Source organism: Neophocaena asiaeorientalis, unplaced genomic scaffold (genome assembly GCF_003031525.2).
Source record: "Neophocaena asiaeorientalis asiaeorientalis breed wild unplaced genomic scaffold, Neophocaena_asiaeorientalis_V1.1 scaffold70, whole genome shotgun sequence".
In the NCBI taxonomy this organism is placed as follows: Eukaryota; Metazoa; Chordata; class Mammalia; order Artiodactyla; family Phocoenidae; genus Neophocaena; species Neophocaena asiaeorientalis.
This window is the reverse complement of record NW_020175410.1, coordinates 11,151,900-11,174,564: the sequence shown is the minus strand read 5'-3', so window position 1 is coordinate 11,174,564 and position 22,665 is coordinate 11,151,900. Positions and strand designations below refer to the sequence as shown.

The window sequence follows — 22,665 nt, the reverse complement described above, 5'->3', positions numbered from 1 at the left end:
CTGATTTCCCAAATCAGCTAGTTAATGGGAAATTTGAGTAGTGAGGCCATCTGGTAAGCGGACTGCAAACAAACACCATGTTCAACATCACTTCTGTTTAAACAAAATAGGTGATAAGGTCTTGTGTACAGCATTGAGAAAGAGAGATCTATTTTTATGTTTAAAATACTTTCCATTTGTATATAAATCATCAGCACCATCAATTTTCAGAAATGAATACTTAATGGTATATATTTCTACATTAATTTACTATCAGTTCTGAAGGAAGGATGGAATAGTTGAGGCCAGTTACTGTGTCTATGATTTTTACTTGAGGGTTTTATTATAAACTGGCATTGCTATCTTGATTGGAAAATAAAGAAGAGGTCTGTTTTTTAAAAAGTGGTTGATGGAGATTCTGTTAAGAAGAAAGAATGTATACTATATGATCAGATTACTTTCATCTTATGGATTTGTTCAGTGAAAGACTGCCTGAATGCTTAATACATTTTTAAGGTATTTTTTAAAACTTATATTCGTGCCTAGCTTAAAATACTTATGTCCAAGTCAGCAGGTAATTTATTTGACCCTGAGCTGTGAAGACTGCCTTTTCTCATCTGAGCATGCCAAATTGCGTAGATCATGCGAAGGTTCAGAGGTGGTGAGAAAGGAAGTTTTAGTGGCAGTTTCTGGAGAAGAAGGATGCTGTTTCTCTTGCTTCCAATGGTGTTATCATCCCTGAACGAGAAAAAAATGCATTTTAAAATCTTTCTGTCAGTATGAGCCGACTCCCTATGGTCTTCATAGAACTAAATTTTCATTCATGCAAATGGGTGTTTTCATAGGACTGTGGGATGGGACTTTCAATTAGGGAGAAAGCAAATTACACTCTCTGGATTTGGGGGGAAAAAAAAGAGAACAGTAACATTCTTATGCATGCCAGGTGGATGAATGCAAGAAATGTTAGGTTTTGTGGCCATATCTTCAGGGTTTATGCAGGAAATCGTGTGTGTGTGTGTGTGTGTGTGTGTGTGTGTGTGTGTGTGTGCGCGCGCGCACGTACACGTGTGCATATAGAAAGAAATACACACTCTCTGTTTAATATGAATATGGGTATAATAATCTGTCTCTTCAATCTTAATCCCAGATTGAAGCCTCATTTTCTTCAGTTTCTTCAGATATTTTCACATGGCTTCCAGCCTAATTATCAAACTTTTTATTTTAGTCAGGAATGGAAGTGATGCATAGAATCTTAGTTGCTAGCCAAGCAAAGTAGACCTAAGTGGTTATATCAGTTTCTAAGTCACAGAGGAATTCCCAGGGACTAGTGTAGAGCTGAGCAGGCTACACTGGTCATTTGTTAGTTAGAATTAGTTCCTTTCTGAATAATTCTAAGGAATGAGAGGCTTTGTGGCCTTGAAGGGTATGTGACTAGATTAAACTTTGTGAGACTTTATTAAATCACAGCAGACTTTTTGGATGTTGAATGCTGTTGAATTGCTATGCATTCGTTTTTGATTTTTTTTAAGCACTTTTCAAAATCTCTACAACAGAAAAGTGCACAATTCATAAGTGTGAAGCTTGGTTAATTTTCACAAAATAAACAAACATATGCAACCAGCATCCAGAAGAAGAAATAGAACATTACCTATTTACTTTTTTTTTAAATTTATGGCTGTGTTGGGTCTTCGTTTCTGTGCAAGGGCTTTACTCTAGTTGTGGCAAGCGGGGGCCACTCTTCATCGCACGTGCAGTCTCAGTAATTGTGGCTCACGGGCCCAGTTGCTCCAGCAGCATGTGGGGTCTTCCCAGACCAGGGCTCGAACCCATGTTCCCTGCATTGGCAGGCAGATTCTCAACCACTGCACCACCAGGGAAGCCCTACCTATTTACTTTTAAAGTGTGGGAATCTTCAGGTTTTAGTAATTTGGGGCCTACTAAGCAAGACAATGTGTAAAATCTAGAACATACTATGCTACCTTTAAATTTGCTTGTGTAATTAGTAATGTAATCTGTATTCATCATTTGATTGTCCTGTGGAAGATCAACAGTGGTACATTTAATCCCAAATAATTTTTGTTTCTTTTAGGACATAGGATTTTTAAAAGTGACCACATTTTCTCGCCTAATTATGGTATGTTTAAGCCAGTATGAATGCAAGTTTATACTTTTTGTAAAGGCAACTCAGAAGTCTGTTGGTGAAGAAATCAGCTTGGAATCTAAACATTGCACCCCCCAATCCACAACCTAAATGGTATACTAATAATCAAAAGTTGACCTCCTAAGCAATTATAAAATATGGACTTTGTGAGGAAGGTAGAACAAAGTGTCTGGAAATTCACTTCTGCTTCCCCGTCTCATTGAGTAACTTCTCTCACCTGTGAGACAGAGAACAGATTTAGAAGCCAGCATCCAGGTTCAGACGGTGAGCCCTGCCTAGCCCCAGCACCTAATAATGATTCTTAAAGTTTGAGACATCTCATTCTATTTTTTCAAGTTATTTTAAACTTCATAATCAAATCTTCAGATAAAATTATGTTTTATCAATTAAAAATATTTCTCTCACACTTTGTAAAGCAAACATTAAAAACATTCTGGTTGGGACTTCCCTGGTGGTCCAGTGGTTAAGAATCCACCTTCCAATGCAGGGGACGCAGGTATGGTCCCTGGTGGGGGAACTAAGATCCCACATGCCGTGGGGAACGAAACCAGCGCACTATAGAGCCCTCGAGCCACAACTAGAGAGAAGCCCACGCGCTGCAACTAAGACCCGACGCAGCCAAATAATAATAAAATAAAATTTTTAAGAAAAGCCATTCTTTAAAAAAAAGAAGCATTCTGGTTGGCATTTGCATTATCTCCTAGAGAATGGCAGATACATGGGTCTGAAAAGTAAAAACAAGTAAGCAAAATTACATCTACCAGCTGACCACTTTAAAATGGGAATGAAGTGAAGAAGAGTTAAATACACGAACAACTTTTAACTGCCAAATGCAATTAGCAGTTGAATAGTCAAGGGATGTCAATGATATAAAGTTTGTTATGAGCCAAGCGCACAGTATTTATAGTGAAAGTGGGTCTCTAAGAAAACGCAAAGCTATTCATATTGGTTCTCACTAGGCCATCTCCATACAGGAAACGTGAATATCCATAAAGCTGTTTCCAAAGGTTTTTCAACCACACATTTGATTCTCCTTCAGATGCATGAGCCTTGGCTTATTAATGTTACAGGCAGAATATCATACTTATCTCTTTGGTATGGAATTCCCTAGTCAGCAAGGTTAATCAGAGTCCTTTTATTAATCAGCGTAATGCACTTTAAGTACTTCGTTTATGGCCCAAAGCCGCAGGTTCTTTGGTTGATAGTCATATTTTTAATTAAAATAACCAACGAATGATTTCACTGGAAAACTTTCTGGCAGGTACTCTATCTACTTTACTAAGTAGCAACTGCCTTCCAAATATCTTGAAAGCTCTTATTTTCACTCTCTTAATGAGTCATCTTCTTATCACCTGATTTTCCTCTTTGCCAGAAATTCACTCTCCTACTTTCCTATTGCCATCCCAGGGTTCTTTTCCTTTCCTAGATGTTCAGATTTTTTTCTTTTAAATTTTACATTTCAAGCTTATTTTTTTTTTCTCTCCTGGGGAAACTCTGAGATTTATCCTGAAAATATTAGCTATTAAAAAATAGGTAAGAATTGTGCTCCAGCCTGTAATCCTTCAGGACTGTGTAAATAACGTGGACACAGCAGAGCAAATGTCTGCTTATCCAGCCACGAGCAGTGTGTGTAACCTTTGGCTGTAATAACAGAGGCTTCTTGTGTGGGGGGTTCTTTGGACTCAGATAACATTACAGCTGATAACTGTGGCAGAGCCGAGCTTAGCTGAAGATTTACCAGAGATGTGTATATCCCCCCAAACACTGGAGCAGAATCAACCCTTCTTCCAAAAGGTGGCCCAAACACTTCGCTCCTGACTGTATTTCCTGAGCCGGGGGTTTTCTACTCAGTGACTCAGGCATATCTCTGGATTCAGATTTAAATTAAACACACACACACACACACACACACACACACACACACACATACACACACACACACACACACACACAAAGGATTGGTCTGTGTATTTTTGTAGGGACATAACTCCTAAATTCCTTTAGAACTTTGCCGAGAATTGATACTGGTTTGGAGGTGGACTGCATGTAGCTTTCAGATTTGGGGGAGACTAGGTATACAAACATGGGCACTTCCTGCTACTTAATCTCTACAAGATATTTATCCTCATTTGTAAAGTGGAGGCTTTGTCAAGACCCCCCTCTAGATCTCCTGCATGCTGATAATCTTCAATGTTTCGAAGGGGAAATTATATAAACAGATTAAGTGTCATGGTCTGGGGAAGGTAAAAAGTAATGGTAGATGCTATAAATCCACATGGGTGTGGCCTATATTTGAGAGTTCTCTCTGGGATGTTTTCCTAGGAGAAAGAATCTGTATTTTCTTCTCAGTTAAGCTCATTGCTCAAGCAGAGCTCAAGCAGAAGGCATCACTGCCCACAGACTGCAGACCCAGGGTGAGAACCAAGTAGTTTACATTAGGGGAAGCAGTGCCTTCCTCACCTCTGGCCCCATCAAGGGCTTTGTTCCTGGGTTTTACTCCCTCCTCACAGTCCTTTGTGCAATCTGAGCACACAGTCAAAGGGCATCCTGGTCTCTGCAGAAGTGAGCAGAGGGGGGCCCTTTGAAAGACAAATGCGAAGAATAAATCACATTTTGAGTTCTGAAGCCCTGGGACAATATTGCTGTGGAAAGAAGGGAGAGTGTACAAAATGAATCTGCCTGATTAGTTAACTGTATTTCTGTCATGCTGTGACCATTGGGGGTTACATTTTGCAGGACAAATTTTGATCTCTTGACATACCAGCGTCGACACAAATGTGTTAATGGGTGCTGCATCACTGTGGTTTTTTGGCAATGGCATTACCTCAGGTTTGGTCCTCAGTGAGGGTAGGTGTGGTGGAAAGGACACTCCTGCTTGTTTCCACACTTGGTACACAGTGACCTGTGACCGTATCGTCATTTAAAGGTTGTGACTGGGGCTTTCCTGGTGGCGCAATTGTTGAGAGTCTGCCTGCCGATGCAGGGGACTCAGGTTTGTGCCCTGGTCCGGGAAGATCCCACATGCCGCGGAGCGGCTGGGTCCGTGAGCCATGGCCGCTGAGCCTGCGTGTCCGGAGCCTGTGCTCCGCAACAGGAGAGGCCACAATAGTGAGAGACCCGCGTACAGCAAAAAAAAAAAAAAAAAAGGTGGTGACTGTATGTGTGTGGCCTGTTTGCTGTGGACTGCTTCTGTCTCTTCAGTGGGCTTTCCTGCTTTGCAAGGGCTTGAATTATCCAGAAACTCCTCCCCACTACCCCCCACCAAAGTTCTGCAATGTAGCTTCAAGATACATTGCGACAGACCCTGATCTGTATCCGACTATCTATTCTCTTCCTATCTCTCCACTCAGCTCCCTAGGGGCACCAGCTAAGGGGTCTTGCTGCCACCCACCCATCTACGTTCCTACCACCCACATTCCTTTCTAGGAGAGGTGAGTTGTAGGCACAATTTCATTTATGAGGTTAGCTGAATTCCAACACCTGGCCATCTCTGAGCCCAATTTACTGGTTAATGATTATGATTATAGGACACGGAGATGAAACTGATTGAGAGGTCAAGGATGACCGATTCATGTAATAAACAGGCAGGATAGATTCTCTAAGTGCTACTGGGAATTTAGGAGGAAGAAAAAAAAATCAACAAATGTATCTCCATATCAGAGATGTGACATATAGATGAATTCGGGATCTTCTTTCTTTCCTTATGATCTGTGAAGCAGGCTTGGCGCTAAACCTATTCTACTTCCACAAAGACAAAGACAGATGGAAACCCTGCATTGCAGATATTCTGAGTCCATTAGCTTGGACTGAGGCAGACGACTTATGGCTCTAGCAGGCTGAAAAAGTGGCAGTTTTCTCATCTGGAAAATGAAAGGCTTGGACTGGATAATCTTCCCTCCAGCGCTAACATTCTGTGTTTCTTTGATTTTACATCAAAATGGTGTTTTCTTAATCAGCTCTCTGCTGCTTCCTTTCTGAGATCATTTTTCTTACCACTACAGAAGCAGACTTGAGTTTCCAATCAGTTGCTGCATAGAGCTGCCTAATCTTTGCCGTTAATTGGCAAGCAAAACACACTCCAGTTTTCAGATCTGGAACCAGCTTCTTTGCAAGAGAGTTAGAAGAGGCTGTCTTTGCAAATTGCTTGTAGAGGAAACTTGAGTATTAAGATGACTAAGTATTGGTGTGAAGTGATTCCTTCCTTATCAAAAGCAGATTGCATACCATATAGCTTAAAAACTATGCTTGGAACACAGATTCAATGTGCACAGCTAAATGGAAATGTATATATGGATATATACAAATGTATTGTGTGTGCATATCTATTTACACACACACACACACACACACACGCACACAGGCACAGGGTTGATCCTACCCAGTCCAGACTGTCTGTGAAACTATTTGTCTCTACCAGGGAAAATCCATATCACCAAATACCTTTCAGTGTCTGAAATCTGGAATTAGTATCTTAAAACTTAATTCTATTGTATGAATACAGATTCCTACATAAATTCAGATAATCCTAAGAGGGTCACACTTTAAACAATCCTCAGTCTATTAGACCTTAGTGTAAATTAACTTTGGATTTCTTTTTAAAGAACAACTTTGGATAAGGGAAGAGTTGGGAGGACGAGAAAGCAAAATGGCCCTAGAATTCTGAGTGAGATGAAAAGAGACTAAAGTGTGTGTGTGTGTGTGTGTGTGTGTGTGTGTGTCTGTCTGTCTGTCTGTCTGTCTGTCTTTCTGTCTGTCTAGATTGGAGGGTGGGCCATAGAAAAACAAAATTCTGGTTGGGAGCATTCATTCCCTCAGGATTAATCAGCATTGTGCATAGCCCTATAAATAACCTCTTTTTAAAAAAATATAAATTTATTTATTTTTCGCTGCATTTGGTCTTCATTGCTGTGCATGGGCTTTCTCTAATTGTGGCGAGCAGGGGCTACTTTTCGTTGGCAGTGCATGGGTTTCTCATTGCGGTGGTTTCTCTTGTTGCGGAGCACGGGCTCTAGACGCGTGGGCTTCAGTAGTTGCGGCTTATGGGCTCTAGAGTGCAGGTTCAGTAGTTGTGGCTCACGGGCTTAGTTGCTCCACAGCATGTGGCATCTTCCTGGACCAGGGCTTGAACCCGTGTCCCCTGCACTGGCAGACACATTCTCAACCACTGCACCACCAGGGTAGCCCTAAATGGCCTTTTTAAACTAAACTATTTTTCCTCCTGGCCAGGAGCACAACAGTTTATTTTAATTTTATTTATTTTTATAAATAGTAATACACGCACAAGGTACTAAATTTAAAAGCTCAAGGGGACCATTGAAGGATAAGTAAATCTATGTTCTTGTCCCCCAGTCCCCACCAGTGCAACCAGTTTCTTGTGTTAGGTGTTTATAAATATTTTCTTACCTGTTAGCCTTTATGCACACTCTTCGGCTCCCTGCTTCTCTCATTCAATAATATATCTTGAGATTTTTTTCCATACCAGTATACACAGAACTGCCCCCTTCTTTGTAATGGCTGTATAGTGTTCCACTGTGCGGATGTACATACTTTATTTAAACAGTCTCCTGTTGATGAAGATTGAGGTTGTTTCCAATCACTAACCATTAAGAACAATGCTGTAGTGTAGTGCATGTTGTTGTCCTGGGCCAGGTTACCAGGATTTATAACTCCCAGGAACTTCATACTCTTCATAAAGAGTTCAATGCAAGTAGTGTTCCTGGGAGTTGTGTAATACAGTGGCCCTTATATGGCATTTCACACATGAGTGAATGTACTTGTAGGATAAATACCCAGGAGTGGTGCATAGGTAGTTCTTTTCACTTAAATGAGAGACTTTTAATACCTAATCACCAGGCCCACCTTTAACGTGGTCATCATCCTCTGAGTGCCCTCCAGATGCTCATTTTTGTTGCCCAGAAGTATTCACAATATTTTAGATTTTTCTTACCTCATCTAATCAGTGAAGAATACAACTTGTACTTCTCTTGTTATGGGTGCTGTACCCTGTTAATGTAGCTAAAGATTGTATCAGCATTTGGGTGGCTTCATCTTACTGTTGGCTCATTTCTAGATTATTGTCAACTCAAATACTTAGGTTTTTCCTCAAATAAATTACCATTAAATCATAATCTGCTGGGACTTCCCCGGTGGTTCAGTGGTTAAGACTCCGCACTTCCAATGCAGGGGACGTGTGTTCAATCCCTGGTTGGGGAACGAAGATCCCATATCCCACGCGGTGCAGCCAAAATATTAAATAAATAAATAAAGACGATCTTTCCAAAAAAAATCTAAGAAAAATAAAGAAACTCATAATCTGCTCACTTTGTACTCACATAGTGGAATTTTTACAACCTATTGTAAAAACAAACTTCTGATTTATCCATGTTAAAATTTATATTGTTGTTTCCACCCTAGAGTCTCTTCTAAGCTGTTGAGCTATATCTACATCTTCATCTTGCCATTAAATATTTCATCTTTCTGTACCTATTTTCCATTCTCCACTCATAGTGAGCTTAATGCCGTGGCTCTGGGTATTGACATTGAAAGAAAGATTTATAAAGTTATCTTTTTTATAGCTTGTCAAAATGGCAATCATTGGACACTTGGGGAAAAGGGACTAGTTCAGTGTTTAGAAGTCAGAGGTAAGAGGGAAAAAGGAAAGAGAAAGAGAGAGGGTGAGAGGGAGGGAGGGTGGGAGGAGAGAGAGAGAGAGAGAGAGAGAGAGAGAGATTTCCAACAGCTAATGGGAAAATTTTATTTAAGATCTCAGTTCTAGGAACAACTATGCTTCTCCTGACCAATTAATTTGTATATAGCTTGTGGGCATAGTTAATTGTGCAACACATCATGTTTTCCTGTGGGAAAGTTCAAAGGCAAATTTACAGTGTGGTTCTAGCATCTATACAACCCAGTTTATATTTTGGGTACCTATCTGACCCTGGACCTCTTTTTATTTTCCTTCCTTATTTTGCCTTCCTTATTTTTTCCTTTGCCCTTATTTTCTAGATCATTAAAATAAAAATCTTGTGTAAAATTTGCAAGCTGCTATAAATTCTTCTTAATTCTTCTTCGGAAAGAGGTGTTGTATAAACTGATAGACAAGCAAATAAAATCTTGGTGTGACAAATTTTCTAAAGACATCAAATACATTCATACCTTAGTTTGACAATAGCAACAACTAGAGGGAAAAAGAGCTGTGATGGAATGAAAATTATAAGCTTGTAAGTAACAGCTTTGGAATCATTCAAGACAATGATTGGGAGTTAAAAAAAAATCTTTAATAAGAATGTCATGTAAATCATCACGTAAAATAAAATGCAGTCACATAAATGAAGGTCTCAAACACAAATGCCTTGGACAGCCAGGAAGGTAAAGTAAATGAAGGACCAAGATAATAGGGAGTAGTAGAAAGCCCCTGTCCCACTTAAGTAATCCAAATACACTACTAAGCTAAACATTTGCGGATTCATCAGCCACTAGTTTACAACTTCCAAATCATCCCCCAATTTTATAAATGTGACGAAAGTAAAATACTTTGTAAAAATCCTCACTAATTCTCACAGGGAGAAATCCTAGGCCAAGAAGTTAAACTTTCTCTCCCTTTCTTTTTTCAGGTTATTGGTTGCCTAGTTACAAATTAAAGTCTTCCTGGGCCACAGGCCTGCATCTCTCTGTCTTGTTTGGTCACGTGGAATGTCTTCTGGTGCTACTGGACCACAATGCTACAATCAACTGTAGACCTAATGGGAAAACCCCTCTTCATGTGGCTTGTGAAATGGCCAACTTGGATTGTGTTAAGATTCTCTGTGACCGTGGAGCAAAGCTCAATTGCTACTCCTTAAGTGGACACACAGCTTTACACTTCTGTACAACTCCAAGCTCCATCCTCTGTGCCAAGCAATTGGTTTGGAGAGGTAAGTCTTTCTGGGTGGCTGACATTGTCATCTACTTGCCCAGTCATGGTTTTGAAAATTGGTGACCCTTACTTACCTCCGGCAATGTAGTACATATCTCTATTCATTAAGCCTAATTCAGGAGGCCCTAAAAATATGTAGAGAGATAGTTATGTCGGCCCTAGTCATTCAGTGATGATCACATTGAATTCTTATTACTGTTTTAATTGTAGGAGTCTCGTTAATTAACACATTTGTTTAACAAATATTTATTAGCTTCTATGATGTCAGGTAATGTGCTAAGAAAGTAAAAAGAGAAAATAGTTTCTGACTTCTAGGAGCTTATATTCTAGTAGGGGAGATGAATATTGATGAAATAAATTATAAATACATAACTGTAAATTGGGAAAGGAGCAAAATAAGGCGCTATGAAAGAGAATGTCAGGAGTAAACTATTATAAAATGTATAAAACTTCTCTAAAGATACAATATTTAAGCTGAAACTTTATAATGTGAAGCAGCTGGCCATTAAAAACAAGAGCAAAGAAGAAAAGTCTAGGGATAGGGAATAGCATGTGCAAAGTTGCTAGGGGAGCAAAAAACTTGGAATATCCAACACATGGAAGAAGGCCAGTATGGCCAGAGTATCATGGGGGGGTGGGTGGGAGGGATAAGAGGGTAGAGGGTAGTGCTGCCAGATGACATTGGATGTGTCAGATCGTATATGGCCTGATGGGTGCCGAGTGTGGGGTTTAGAAATGGCGCCACTGAAAAGTTTAAAGCAAGGCAATGACACGGTTTAATTTTCACTTAAGATCATCAATATGGGGTCATTCATAAGCTGGGTTGGAGAAGGCCAAGAATAGAAGCAGGGAGACCAGCAGGGAAACTTGCAATAGTGTAGGTGGGGGGATGATGATTTGCACTGAGGGGAAAGCTTGGATAGGAAAATTAGAAAATGGGTTTGCAATATGTTTTAGAAGCTGAATTGGTGGGACTTGGAGATGGATTTGATATAGGTGGGGGTGGGGCTGGGTGACAGAAAAGGAAGTTTCAAGAATCATTGCCAGGTTTCTGGCTTTAGAAAATGGCTGGATAGTGATGCCATTTTTTAAGATGGGAAAACTTGGGGAAGAAGCATGTATGTGGGGAAGATCGTTATACCATTTTTTTTAAGTTGGGTTTACAGAGGTATAATTTATATACCGTAAATTCACTGTTTTTGAGTAATAGATAGTCGTGAAACCATTCACCACAATTATCTCAAAAAATCCCCTGATGCCCTTGGTAGTTAATTCCCTCACTCTCCCCCGACCCCTGGCAACTGTTGATCTGTTTTCTGTCCCTTTAGTTTCATCTTTTCAGAATGTCATATTAATTAAATTATACAATATGTAACCTTTTGAGGCTGGTTTCTCCACTGTAGCATAATGCATTTGAGATTCATCAATGTGACTGCACTCACCAGTAAATCAGACCTTTTTATTGCTGAATAGTATTCCGTGTATAGATGTAACACAGTTTATTCACTCCCTAGTAGAGGGGCATTTGGATTGCTTCTAGTTTTTAACAATTTAGAAAAAAGCTGCTATAAACATTTGCATACACGTTCTTGTATGGACATGTTTCATTTCACTTGGGTAAACACCTAGGAGTGGGAAGATGGGTTGTATGGTAAGTTTATAAGAAACTGCCAAACTGTTTTCCAAAGTGCTTGTACCCTTTTGCATTTCCTCCAGCAGTGTGTAAGAGTTCCTGTTATCCTCCATCCTTGTCAGAACTTCGTAATGTCAGATTTTTAAAAATTGTTTTAGCCATTATAATAAGCATTAATAGCATCTCATTATGCTTTTAATTTGAATTCCTCTAATGACCAAAGACATTGAGTCTGTTTTCATGTATTTGTCTGCCAGCTGTGTGTTCACTTTGGTGAAATATCTGTTCATTTCTTTTGCTGCTTTTTTTTTTTTTTTTTGCAATACACAGGCCTCTCACTGTTGTGGCCTCTCCTGTTGCGGAGCACAGGCTCTGGACGCGCAAGCTCAGCAGCCATGGCTCACGGGCCCAGCCGCTCTGCGGTATGTGGGATCTTCCCGGACCGGGGCACGAACCCGTGTCCCCTGAATCGGCAGGTGGACTCTCAACCACTGTGCCACCAGGGAAGCCCACTTTTTTTTTTTTTTAAATGGTTGTTTGTTTTCTTGTTATTGATCTGTGAGAGTTCTTAATATATGTTGGATACTAGCCCTTTGTCAAATATGTGTTTTGCAAATATTTTAATTCATTCTTCGGATTTTCATTTTTCTAATGGTGTTTTTAAAATAGCAGGAGTATTTAATTTTGATAAATTCAGTTTATAAATTTTTACCTCTTATGGTTTGTGCTTTCTGTGTTCTAGCTAAGAAATGTTTGATTAACCCAAGTAACAAAGGTTTTCTCCTACATTTTTCTTCTAGAAGTTTTATAATTTCAGGTTTTACTTTTATGTCTTGGATTCATTTTGAGTTATTTTTTGCATATGGTGTGAGGTATGGGTTGAAGTCCATCTTTTTTGTGTATGGATGGCCAATTGTTTCAACATCATTTGTTGAAAAGATTATTCTTTCACCATTGAATTGTTTTGATATTTTTCTCAAAAGTCAATTGGCTGGGACTTCCCTGGTGGTCCAGTGGTTGAGACTTCACCTTCCAAGGGTGCAGGTTCAATCCCTGGTTGGGGAGCTAAGATCCCACATGCCTCACAGCCAAATAACCAAAACATAAAACAGAAGCAGTATTGTAACAAATTCAATAAATACTTTTAAAATGGTCCACGTAAAAAAAATCTGAAAAAAAAGTCAATTGGCCAAATATGTATGGGTCCATTGATCTATATATCTATTTTTTGCGAATCCTCCACTGACTTGGTTGCTTTATATCAAGTCTCAAAAGCACATAGAGTGAGTCCTTCTAGGTTAGTTTTAATCATGAGAGGTTTCAGACCTCTTTGAGACATCAAAGTGAATAAGTCAAGGATGCACTTGATATAAAAGTATATATTTCAGAAAAGAGCTCTGAACTAAAGCAGTAAGTTTAGGAGCCATTGGCCTATAGATTGTATTTGAAGCCAAGGAAATCAATGAACTCACCTGGATAAACAGTGTAGAGAGATAAAAGAGAACTTAGGACCAAGCTCTGACAAATTCTTATGTTTCGAGGTTAGCAGGATGGAGAGGAGGCAATAAAAGAGAGTGAAATTATTCTATGGTTTTGATTTCTCTTCCTTGTGATAACCACTTTCCTCTATAATTATTTCTAAGAATGTTTAAAATATTCCACACTAAAAAAAAAAGAAAGAGTGAAGTGGATTGATAAATGAAGTTGGAGAAAATCCAAGAGCATTTTTGGCATCAGAGAAACTAAGAAAAAGGCAGGTTCAAGAATGGGGGAGTGGTCAGCTGTATTGATAGCTACTGAGAGGTTTAATCAGATGTTCATTAGATTAAGTGACAGAGTTATCACTGACAAAAATAGTTTTGGTGAAATGGTAGGTGCAGAAGCCAGATCAGAAGATGTGAATGGGAGGTTAGAAACTAGAGATGGCATATGCTGACAACTGGTAAAAGAAATTTGGCTGCAAATGTGAGCATAAGAGTAGCATGATTGCTGAAGGGGGTTTGGGGCGGGGGCGTTTGTCACAGGAGACTATTATCTACAGTTGAAGATAAAAGGAAATGTTTGGGGACTTCCCTGGTGGCGCAGTGGTTAAGAATCCGCCTGCCAATGCAGGGAACATGGGTTCGAGCCCTGGTCCTGGAAGATCCCACGTGCCGCGAAGCAACTAAGCCCGTGCGCCACAACTACTGAGCCCGTGTGCCACAACTACTGAAGCCCGTGCACCTAGAGCCTGTGCTCTGCAACAAGAGAAACCACCGCAATGAGAAGCCTGTGCACCGCGACGAAGAGTAGCCCCCACCTGCCGCAACTAGAGAAGGCCCCTGCGCAGCAACGAAGACCCAATGCAACCAAAAAAAAAAAAGGAAATGTTTGTACGCTGAAGGAAATGATTTATAGAAAGCAAACAGTTGAAGATGCATGAAACAGGATAACTGAAAGGTCCAAATCTTAGAGAAGTTGAGATGGGATGAAATCCAGAGACCCTGAGACACATCCTCCTTTTCAGCAGGTGAGCCAAAGTAAAAGATGGTTTTAATGCCAGAGCACTTGTAGATTTGGTTGTGGTAAGATGAGGGAGTCCCTATCTGGTACAAAGTCATCAGCCAAAATGAGAGCAGAAAGACTGGAAATTGGATGAGAGAGGAGAAGATATGGAAAGGTCATGGGGAAAGAATGGGAGGACATGCTTGAAGATGCTATGGTCTTCTCAACCTGTGAGAACTAAAGGGAAAAAAAAATCAACCCAGCTTATTCTCCTTCTTGCCTGCCCTGGGAGGAAGGGCCCAGTGCAGAGATGCTTGGAGAAGAACAGGCATCGATTGGAGCTTATCCACTTTACCTTCCCACATGGGGCCATCACCACCTTTCACATTTACTTATACATTTATTTTTAGATTTAGTTTTTTTAATCTACATTTTAACTAATTAATTTAAACTTTTAAGCTGTTTATCTTCAAAATTTTTGGAAAGTTAAGAAATTATATATTTGTTTAGTTATTGATCTTTTATATCACTACCTTTTCATCAACCACGGAGTAACAGTGAGCTCCCGACCTCGTCTTTCCTCAGAGGTGTTACCACACAGCTTTCCCAGAGGACGGTTATTCCCCATGTGCTTTATCCCTGCCGACAGAGGGAGGCCTACCTAGAGAGGGAGGAGTAAAGAGGTAGGAGGAGACTGAGCAACGCCCCCTGTAGGCTGACACAAGGAATTGGACTGATAACCCAAGAGGAAGAGTAGAAGGAAGTCTGTTAAAGATAACTGACCCTTTAGCACCACGTCATCAAAGGCTGAAACCATAACAAGAAAGATAAATTAGAGAACGCAAAAATGTTTGTTTCAACATCTGTGTGGCAAACAGATTATAAAATTAAAAAGCAGTCATAAAATTGGGAAAAATATTTGGGACTATATGACAAAGGGCTCATATCCTTACTATGTAAAGAAAGTTTAAAAATTAAAGTTAAGAGGGTAACAACTAAGAGAAAAAAAAAAAGCACAAAGGGACCAAGAACAGGAATAGGTATTTCAGAAAAAAAACAGGCAAGCATATAAACGACAAATAAAGGTAACATAATGATCACTTGTATTGTAATCAGTAAAATGTCAATTAAAAATAAGAATTAGATGTTTTGTTGTGTTTATTACATTAACGAAGATATCAAAGATGATAACACATATGTTGACAAACACGTGGGGCAGTGCTCTCACACAGGCTTAATGGAGTGAAAATGCATACGATTGAGGGGAATATCAAAAGCTTAAAACCTTTTTAAACTCAGAAATTCTGCCTCTAGGATTAGGGCCTAATTCAGCACCTTTTGACTCAGGGTTCTCATTGATGTAGGGCCTCAAATTCAGACTTTGGATATATCTCTAAACAAGGTTATACACTGAGTCAGAGATAACTGATGAGAAAGAAAGACATTTATCATGTAACAGAATTTTGCTTGGTCACGTGATCTGTAGTACACTAGAAATTGAGACTTCTCCTAATTCTATGAGAATCTTCAAAATAGTGGAGTTATAGTGTGTTTTGTTTTATATTTTTGCAATAAAAGCTTTGATTGGTTAAGAAATACATTTAAAATGTACCACAATTTTAAAAGATATATATTGGCATTTTTAATTTTTAATGTACTTAGAGTCTCAAAAAAGTTGCTTGATTTCTTTTTGCACTCAGAGAGTCATTTATATTACTGAAATACTTAAAAATATTTTTATATATAATAGAAAAATTTAAGCTGTTACCTCCATACCATACAGACATTAAAAATGATATTGTAAAAGAATGTTTATTGACATAGAAAGATTTAAAAATAAGTTCATAGGAGTGTATGAACTGCATAAACTTATTTTTCTAAAAATTATATACGATTATGCATATCAGAAAAAAGCAAATTTGTTATGTCAGATCCTTACTCTTAGAATAAATTTTTTTTTAAGTGTGGTACCTGGAAAATTTTTCAAAACAAAATAAAACTGTAAATCAGGTAATTGGGTAAAATTTCACCCATTTTATGAATGGAGGAAAGGAGAAGAGAAGCGCTTGGAGGTAATCTTCTAGTCTGGAAATTCTAGAAGACTGTCAACATCTTGCAGCCTTTCTTTTGCATTTTTATGTCTTCAGTTTCTTGGACAGTGCTTGGCACATAGGAAGTACTCGATAAATGGTCTCTGACTGATCTGGGAATGGCTCCAGGAGCCTTGAGCGCGTGGAAGGGAACTACTGCCATCTAGTAAATGGAAACTGTTATGTTCACAGTTAATTAAATGCTGCTGTTGGTCAATTTTACTCTCTCAGTCTCTAGGGAGATAGTTGAGGGATGAATTTTCTCTCTCCAGGATTATGTGATAGGCACTTTGAGAAGTCACATACATCACTTTGTAGCTGGACAGAGGGAATTGAGACAGCACACAGACAAGGAAAATAAGTCAGGCTAAACATTAAACTCAGGACCAGAGAAGTCCATTAGAGGAAAACCAATGCCATGGCAACTGAAAACCGATGTAATTTCATTTGCTATTTAATGGGCTTTTTGTGGAAAAGTGCTCTTTGTGGAAAAGGCTAATTGAGGCCAAAAAATTGCATGCAATTTTCTCTTAAAGGATTTCCCCCTATTTTTTCAATGTTGCAGAGCCTGCTTTGTCCTCAGGCTGGATTTTGTCTGCTATTTTTTTGTTTGCCTTTCTACTTAATGCCCCCCATCTTCTGGCCTTTGTTTCCTTTGGTGTTAGTATAATAGTGTTCATCAGTTGAGAAGGCTTATTTACCTCAGTGAAAATGTCCTTTCTGTGAATCCTGCATTTCCCTACAAATAAAGAGAGTCAGGTCAGGTTTAGCTGGCTGAAAAGCAGCATATTATTTCTACCTATTCCCTTTCGTAAGAGGAAAATGAAAGCTGCTTGCTTTTCTCTGCATGAAGCAAGTCCTGACAGTTGGAGGAAAATTTGTTACTGCAGGAAAGCCATAAAAATTCAAATGTTTCCTAGCAGAATGTAGCATGAGGGCAATGTAAAGGAGACCGTGCCTTTTAAAAGACTGTCCCCTGCTACTTGGTGTGACAGTGGCACGAGTTACCTGCACGTTAGGAAATTCCCTATTCAATGATGTGAACACAGTAAGGCAAGATGTCATTGGACTTCACTTTAGCCAAGAAATAGATATGCCTGCTTGACAGACACCTCTCTCACCAGTCCATCACCTTCTGTCTTTCCATCTCTTAGGTTATATATTGTAATAGCACAAATCTGACCCTCCTAGTCACTTGCAAATAACCTTGGGGATTTTTGTCCCATATGCTGTATGGGACATACACCTGTACAATAAGAATTTAATATTTTCTTTAAATTGACATTACTTATTTAATTTTAAAGGAACTTCTATATCACTATAAAAATTAATTTGTCACTATAAAAAATATGCCAAAATCCCTTGCTGTACATAGAAGGTAATAGTAACAGTAAATAATGGGCAATCAAATTCTTGACCTCTGTCAACCCAGAGACCTTCTTTTCTCAAATGGCAGAGAATGACTTTAAAAATCCTTGTCTTTTGGTTGCTATTTTTTCTAGAAGCATTATCTTCAATTCCTCTGCTCTGAATGAATGAACTTGAAATTTGTTTGCAGGTCATTTCTCACGTCCAGGCAAGCAGCAGGTTCTCCAGCCCAGTAAAGAATGTCCCATGTAAAATCATAGCACACTTGGGAAGGCATTGCCTTAAGCAGGGCTTTGTAAAGTTGATGGTCTATTTAGTAGTGAATTTTAGAAGCCTGCCCTTGAGAATCAGGAGTGGAATAAGTTTGCTGCTCTCACATCTCACACCTTTGTCCTGGAGGTCCTAGCTGACACAAAGAGAAAAGAAAAATAAATAAGATGTAAGAAGATTAGAAAGCAGGAAGCAAAACAGCCATTATTTCACACTATATGTTTGTCTAGATTGAAAAAAAAAAACCAAGAAAATTTAAGGTCAAATGGTTAGAATTCATAACTGAATTCAGAAGAGGTACTGCATTTGAGATCAATATACAAAAATCAATTGTATTTTTATATACCAGAAAGAAGCAGTGAGAAATTATAATAGAAAAGATGTATGTACCAAACCACAAGAAATTTAAGGTACTTAGAAAATGTATTCAGCAAAGGGTGGAAGAAATATAAAACTTGATTAAAAGACATTAAGAGGATACCACGTTCAAGGTTTATTACAAAAACTGTGTTTCTTGATTACTTGCTCCTCCGAGGCAACCACTTTCATTTCTTTTAACTGATTAGTTTGATATTTATCTCCATATTGCTAAATAAATACCATTTATTTATGCATAAAATTGAAAAGAATAAGTAGCAACATAAACAGTTTTCTGATAATCTATTGATTTATCATAATGGAAGATGAGGATCTGGCTCCTTTTCCTCCCTGCCCTCCCCATACAAGTATCTCTCCTATCCTCCATCCTCACAATATAATGACATTATAACTGTGAGGCTTGTACTAAACTAGGATAACCATTCCTTCTTTGTACAACATTTTGTGTTCCCTGGAGCTAATTGTCTTATTTTATTCATTTGCTTATTTTTTTAATGAATCACCACTCTCTTAACCCCAAAACTTTTGCCAATAGTTTTAATCTTTTCTGAAAATATTTCAACAGGTATCTAATCAGTTTTATTTTCTTGAAAAAAGTCCCTTCTGGAGACTTCAGATCTATTCCAACCACTGTCATCCTGAAATCTCCATTCTCTCATCATCCTGGAGAGTCCCTTTGCCTCTCCCTATGTTAGATTTCCTGTTCCTGGATCCTGGGTCTTTCTAGGTCTTGGTTTGTTGCCTGTTTGGGCCTCCGTTAGTTGATTTCTGAGAAAGGGTGCAAGAAACTGCTCATGCATTTATTTTACCCTGACTTGGCACAGAATTCTAGATTGATAATCATTTTCCTTTAGAATGATGAAGGCATTTCTCCATGGCCATTTTATTTCCTCATGGTCTCTTTGTGACTTATCTTCCTCTCTGAGAGGTTTAGGATTTTCTTTTTGTTTTTTGACATTCTGAAATTCCATGATGATGTGCCTTGATGGGTTGATTTTCACCTGTTGTACTGTGTTCTTTCAACCCCAAAACGTGCATGTCTCTCAGTTTTGAGAAATCTTCCATAATTATTTCTTACCCGAATTCTTTTCTTTTGTTTCCTGTATGCTCTCTTCCTTGAGTTGCTATTATTTGGATATTGTACCATCTGGACTGTTCTTCTAATTGTCTTATATTGTCTCTCCTGTTTTACATTGCTTTATCTTAATGTTCTACTTTCTAGGAGATTTACTCCCGATTATTTTTCTTAGTTTCTTGTTGTCTCTACCATCTTAAAGGCTTTCCTTAGATGTTTTATAATCTTTGGCTGTCTGCTGATATTTAAAATTGAGTGACTAAACACTGATTTGGAATCTACGTGTATGAGTGGGGTTAGTTGACTGTTGACTTCACTCTAGGGGATCTAATGGGACCTGTAATTTGAGGACTTGGTGACATAGTATCTTTAGATATTTTTTCTTAGGCTGGTCAGATTCTCCAAAGAAATCTCTACCTGTCTTCTTTCTGGAGGGCCAAGGCCTGGTTGCCAGTATTCTAGGCTCCCAGGTGGGGAAGAGGACTTGGAATGCAAGTGTGGTATACATGCATTCTAGAATGCTCTGCCTGGCTGAGCTAACTTCTACTCCTACTTAAGGCTTTAGTTCAGATATCAGTTCCAAAGATCATTCTTCCTGAATTCCCTTAAACTAAGTTAGGTCCCTATGTTATTCTGTATTCTCATAGCACATTGTAATTTTCCTTTGTGGCACCTATATTTTATTTGCTTAATCCTTTTATTAGTGCCACACCCCTCACTAAACTCTGTTTCATAAGAACAGAGTTTTGCTCAGCAGAGCCCATGCACAATACATATTGGTTGTTGATTGTTGAATGTTTATTGAATGTTCAATAAAGAACAAGTACTAGAACTAGGGAGGACAAGTGTGCTTGAACCAGGGCAATTCCATGACTGTTACTGTCAAAATAACTCTGGGTTATTCTTTTCCCATATGAAGAGAGCAAGCTGGGATGGAGGGAGAAGTCAGAAGTGTCAAATAGTACTGAGAAATCTAGTACATTGAGAGTTAAAAATTTTCCATTGGATTCAGTGACGTGGAAGGAGACTATAGCAATCAATTGAGTGAAGATGCAGAAATCAGAACAGAGGGGACTGATAATGAAAAAGAGATAGTCTGAGTGTGAACAAGACTTTTAAAGAGTTTGTGAAGAGGAGGCAAGAAGACAGATGAAGAGGTAAAGGTGCTGAGAAATGTTTTCTTCTTGATAACAGAAACCTGAGCATTTAAGAAACTGATGACAGAATTCACTAGTGAGGCAGATATTGAGGACAGTGTAGAGGAGAGATAGTTTATGGTATGAGGATTCTGAGAAGTTTGGGAAATGAGATCTAGAACGAGGCAGAGGGATTGACTCTAGAGAGAAGAACACCTGTTCTATTGTAGCTGGAGGCAAAAAATGAGAGAGGATGGGAGTTGACACTGGGTAGTCAGACTTTAAGGAAGTTTCCCTCTGAAAGGTATTTTCTATGTAAAGTAGAGGTGAGGAGATCTGAGAGTGAAAAGAGAGGGAAAAGCGTTAAAAGATTGAGGAAGTTAAAAAGGTTTTAAGTTATTATGGTGGAGAATGGGGAAATAAATTGAGTAGAGAAACACTGGCCTGCTGAGCAGTCTCAAGGACCCAGTGGAGTTTTTATGTTTGACTTTATGGTGGTACCGGTCTCGTACAGGTGGCAATGCATCTGTAGTGATTTTTGCCATATAGCTCGCAGCTGCTTGGGTGCAGGTGTTGAGACAGTAGATAATTGGGTTCACTCAGGATTAAGTTCATTCATAGCACTAGGCAGGCGCTATGAAGGGTTGGAGGTAGTTTAAAGTTTTGGCAAAAGAGTGATTGAAATGATGGAGAATGGAACTCAGCTGGATAGGAAGGGGAGGGAAGGAGTATAAGGACCGTCTAATGGACAAAGAGATCACAGAGAGGGGTTCTAATGAAACCAAGGTACAAAGATAGGCAGTTTTGGTCAGAGAATTGGATTTGGGAATTCGTGATTTCTGGAGACTGATCAGTTTCAGGGTAATGACTCAGTCCAGGTATGTCTATAGGTGGGAGCCACCAGATCAGAAAGGAGGAGAAAGTCACAGGAGAGAATGAGATCGAGAACCTGAGAGACAGGGCAGTAAGTGGACATCTGAGTGATTGTTAAAGCCACCCAGAATTTGTGTGGAGAGGGATCATGTGAGTCAGGTGCCGAAGTCTTCAGAAACTGATGGGGAGGTAAATGTATTCAGGAAGGAAGGTAGGTGGTATCGATGAAAAAACAGAGCCCCAAAGAAGCAGTGATATTCTTTTTATTTTTTCTTTTTTTCAAGAGAATTAGGGAAAAATTGGAAGCATCAATGGGGAGTCAGAGATATAAAAAAGAATACCCAGCTATATACTGCAGGCCGGAGTTAAGCATCCCGCATCACTTCTTTTGGCTAGGAATAGGGCAAAGCTAGTTTGGTTGCCATGGTGACCAGCGCCCTGTCTCTGGGCTCATTAATCCTGTGTTCCAAACTAAGCACTTAGCAATAGCTTCTGAATAAACGCAACAAAGCTCTGCATACTGAAAAGGGCACATTCATGTTAAGCAGGGGAGAAAGGTTTTAAATTTCATTCATTAAACTTGAGTAAATAATTTAATATCTTTGTGCATCAGTCCTCCTAGCTAATGAATAAGGATAAATGCTTAATGGAAAATCTAGCCTAATAAAGTTAACAGCATTGGCTTTACATATAAAGGAAATTGATGTTGCTGGTATATATGCATATGAAGGGGAAAATGGAAAGGAAAGAAACATATAAGTGTCTGTGATGTGGAATGTCAGGTACTTCAAAATAAAATGTCTCATTTAATCCTCACAACCACCATGTGAGATTGTTCTTATTATTCATATTATTCTCTTCATTTTATAGATGAGGAATTGGAAGCTCAGAGTAGTTAAATAAGGCCCCAGCTAACACAATTGGTAGAGTTTAACCAGGCTCCGTTCTAACCAATTGGGCTCCAGGGTGGTCCTACAATAAAACTGCATACTGCTTATTCTTCTGGGACTTTTGGCTAATTGAAAAATTAGGAGAAAAATTTGTGCTAAGGTGATACTACCTATATAAAAGAGCAGTTTAAATGCTGTATTAGAATTCCATTAGCTTAAAAAATTTCACCATCATAAGATGATTTTAAAGGCTCTTCTTGGAAAAAAAAACCCGAGAAGATAGCTGGGTATATTAAACGTGTGTTTAAGTGAAAGACGTGAAGAGGGCTTCCCTGGTGACGCAGTGGTTGAGAGTCCGCCTGCCGATGCAGGGGACACGGGTTCGTGCCCCGGTCCGGGAAGATCCCACGTGC

General features: G+C 39.1%; 1 protein-coding gene across 1 annotated transcript in view; it reads left to right on the top strand.

Annotated features, from left to right (window-relative positions):
* The window catches only part of ASB4 (ankyrin repeat and SOCS box containing 4), a 64,124-nt gene that overhangs the window by 969 nt on the left and 40,490 nt on the right, over positions 1-22,665 (top strand). The window contains exon 2 of the mRNA XM_024767041.1: positions 9,754-10,053. Coding sequence (XP_024622809.1) covers positions 9,754-10,053 — 300 coding nt within the window. The remainder of the gene's footprint in view (positions 1-9,753; positions 10,054-22,665) is intronic.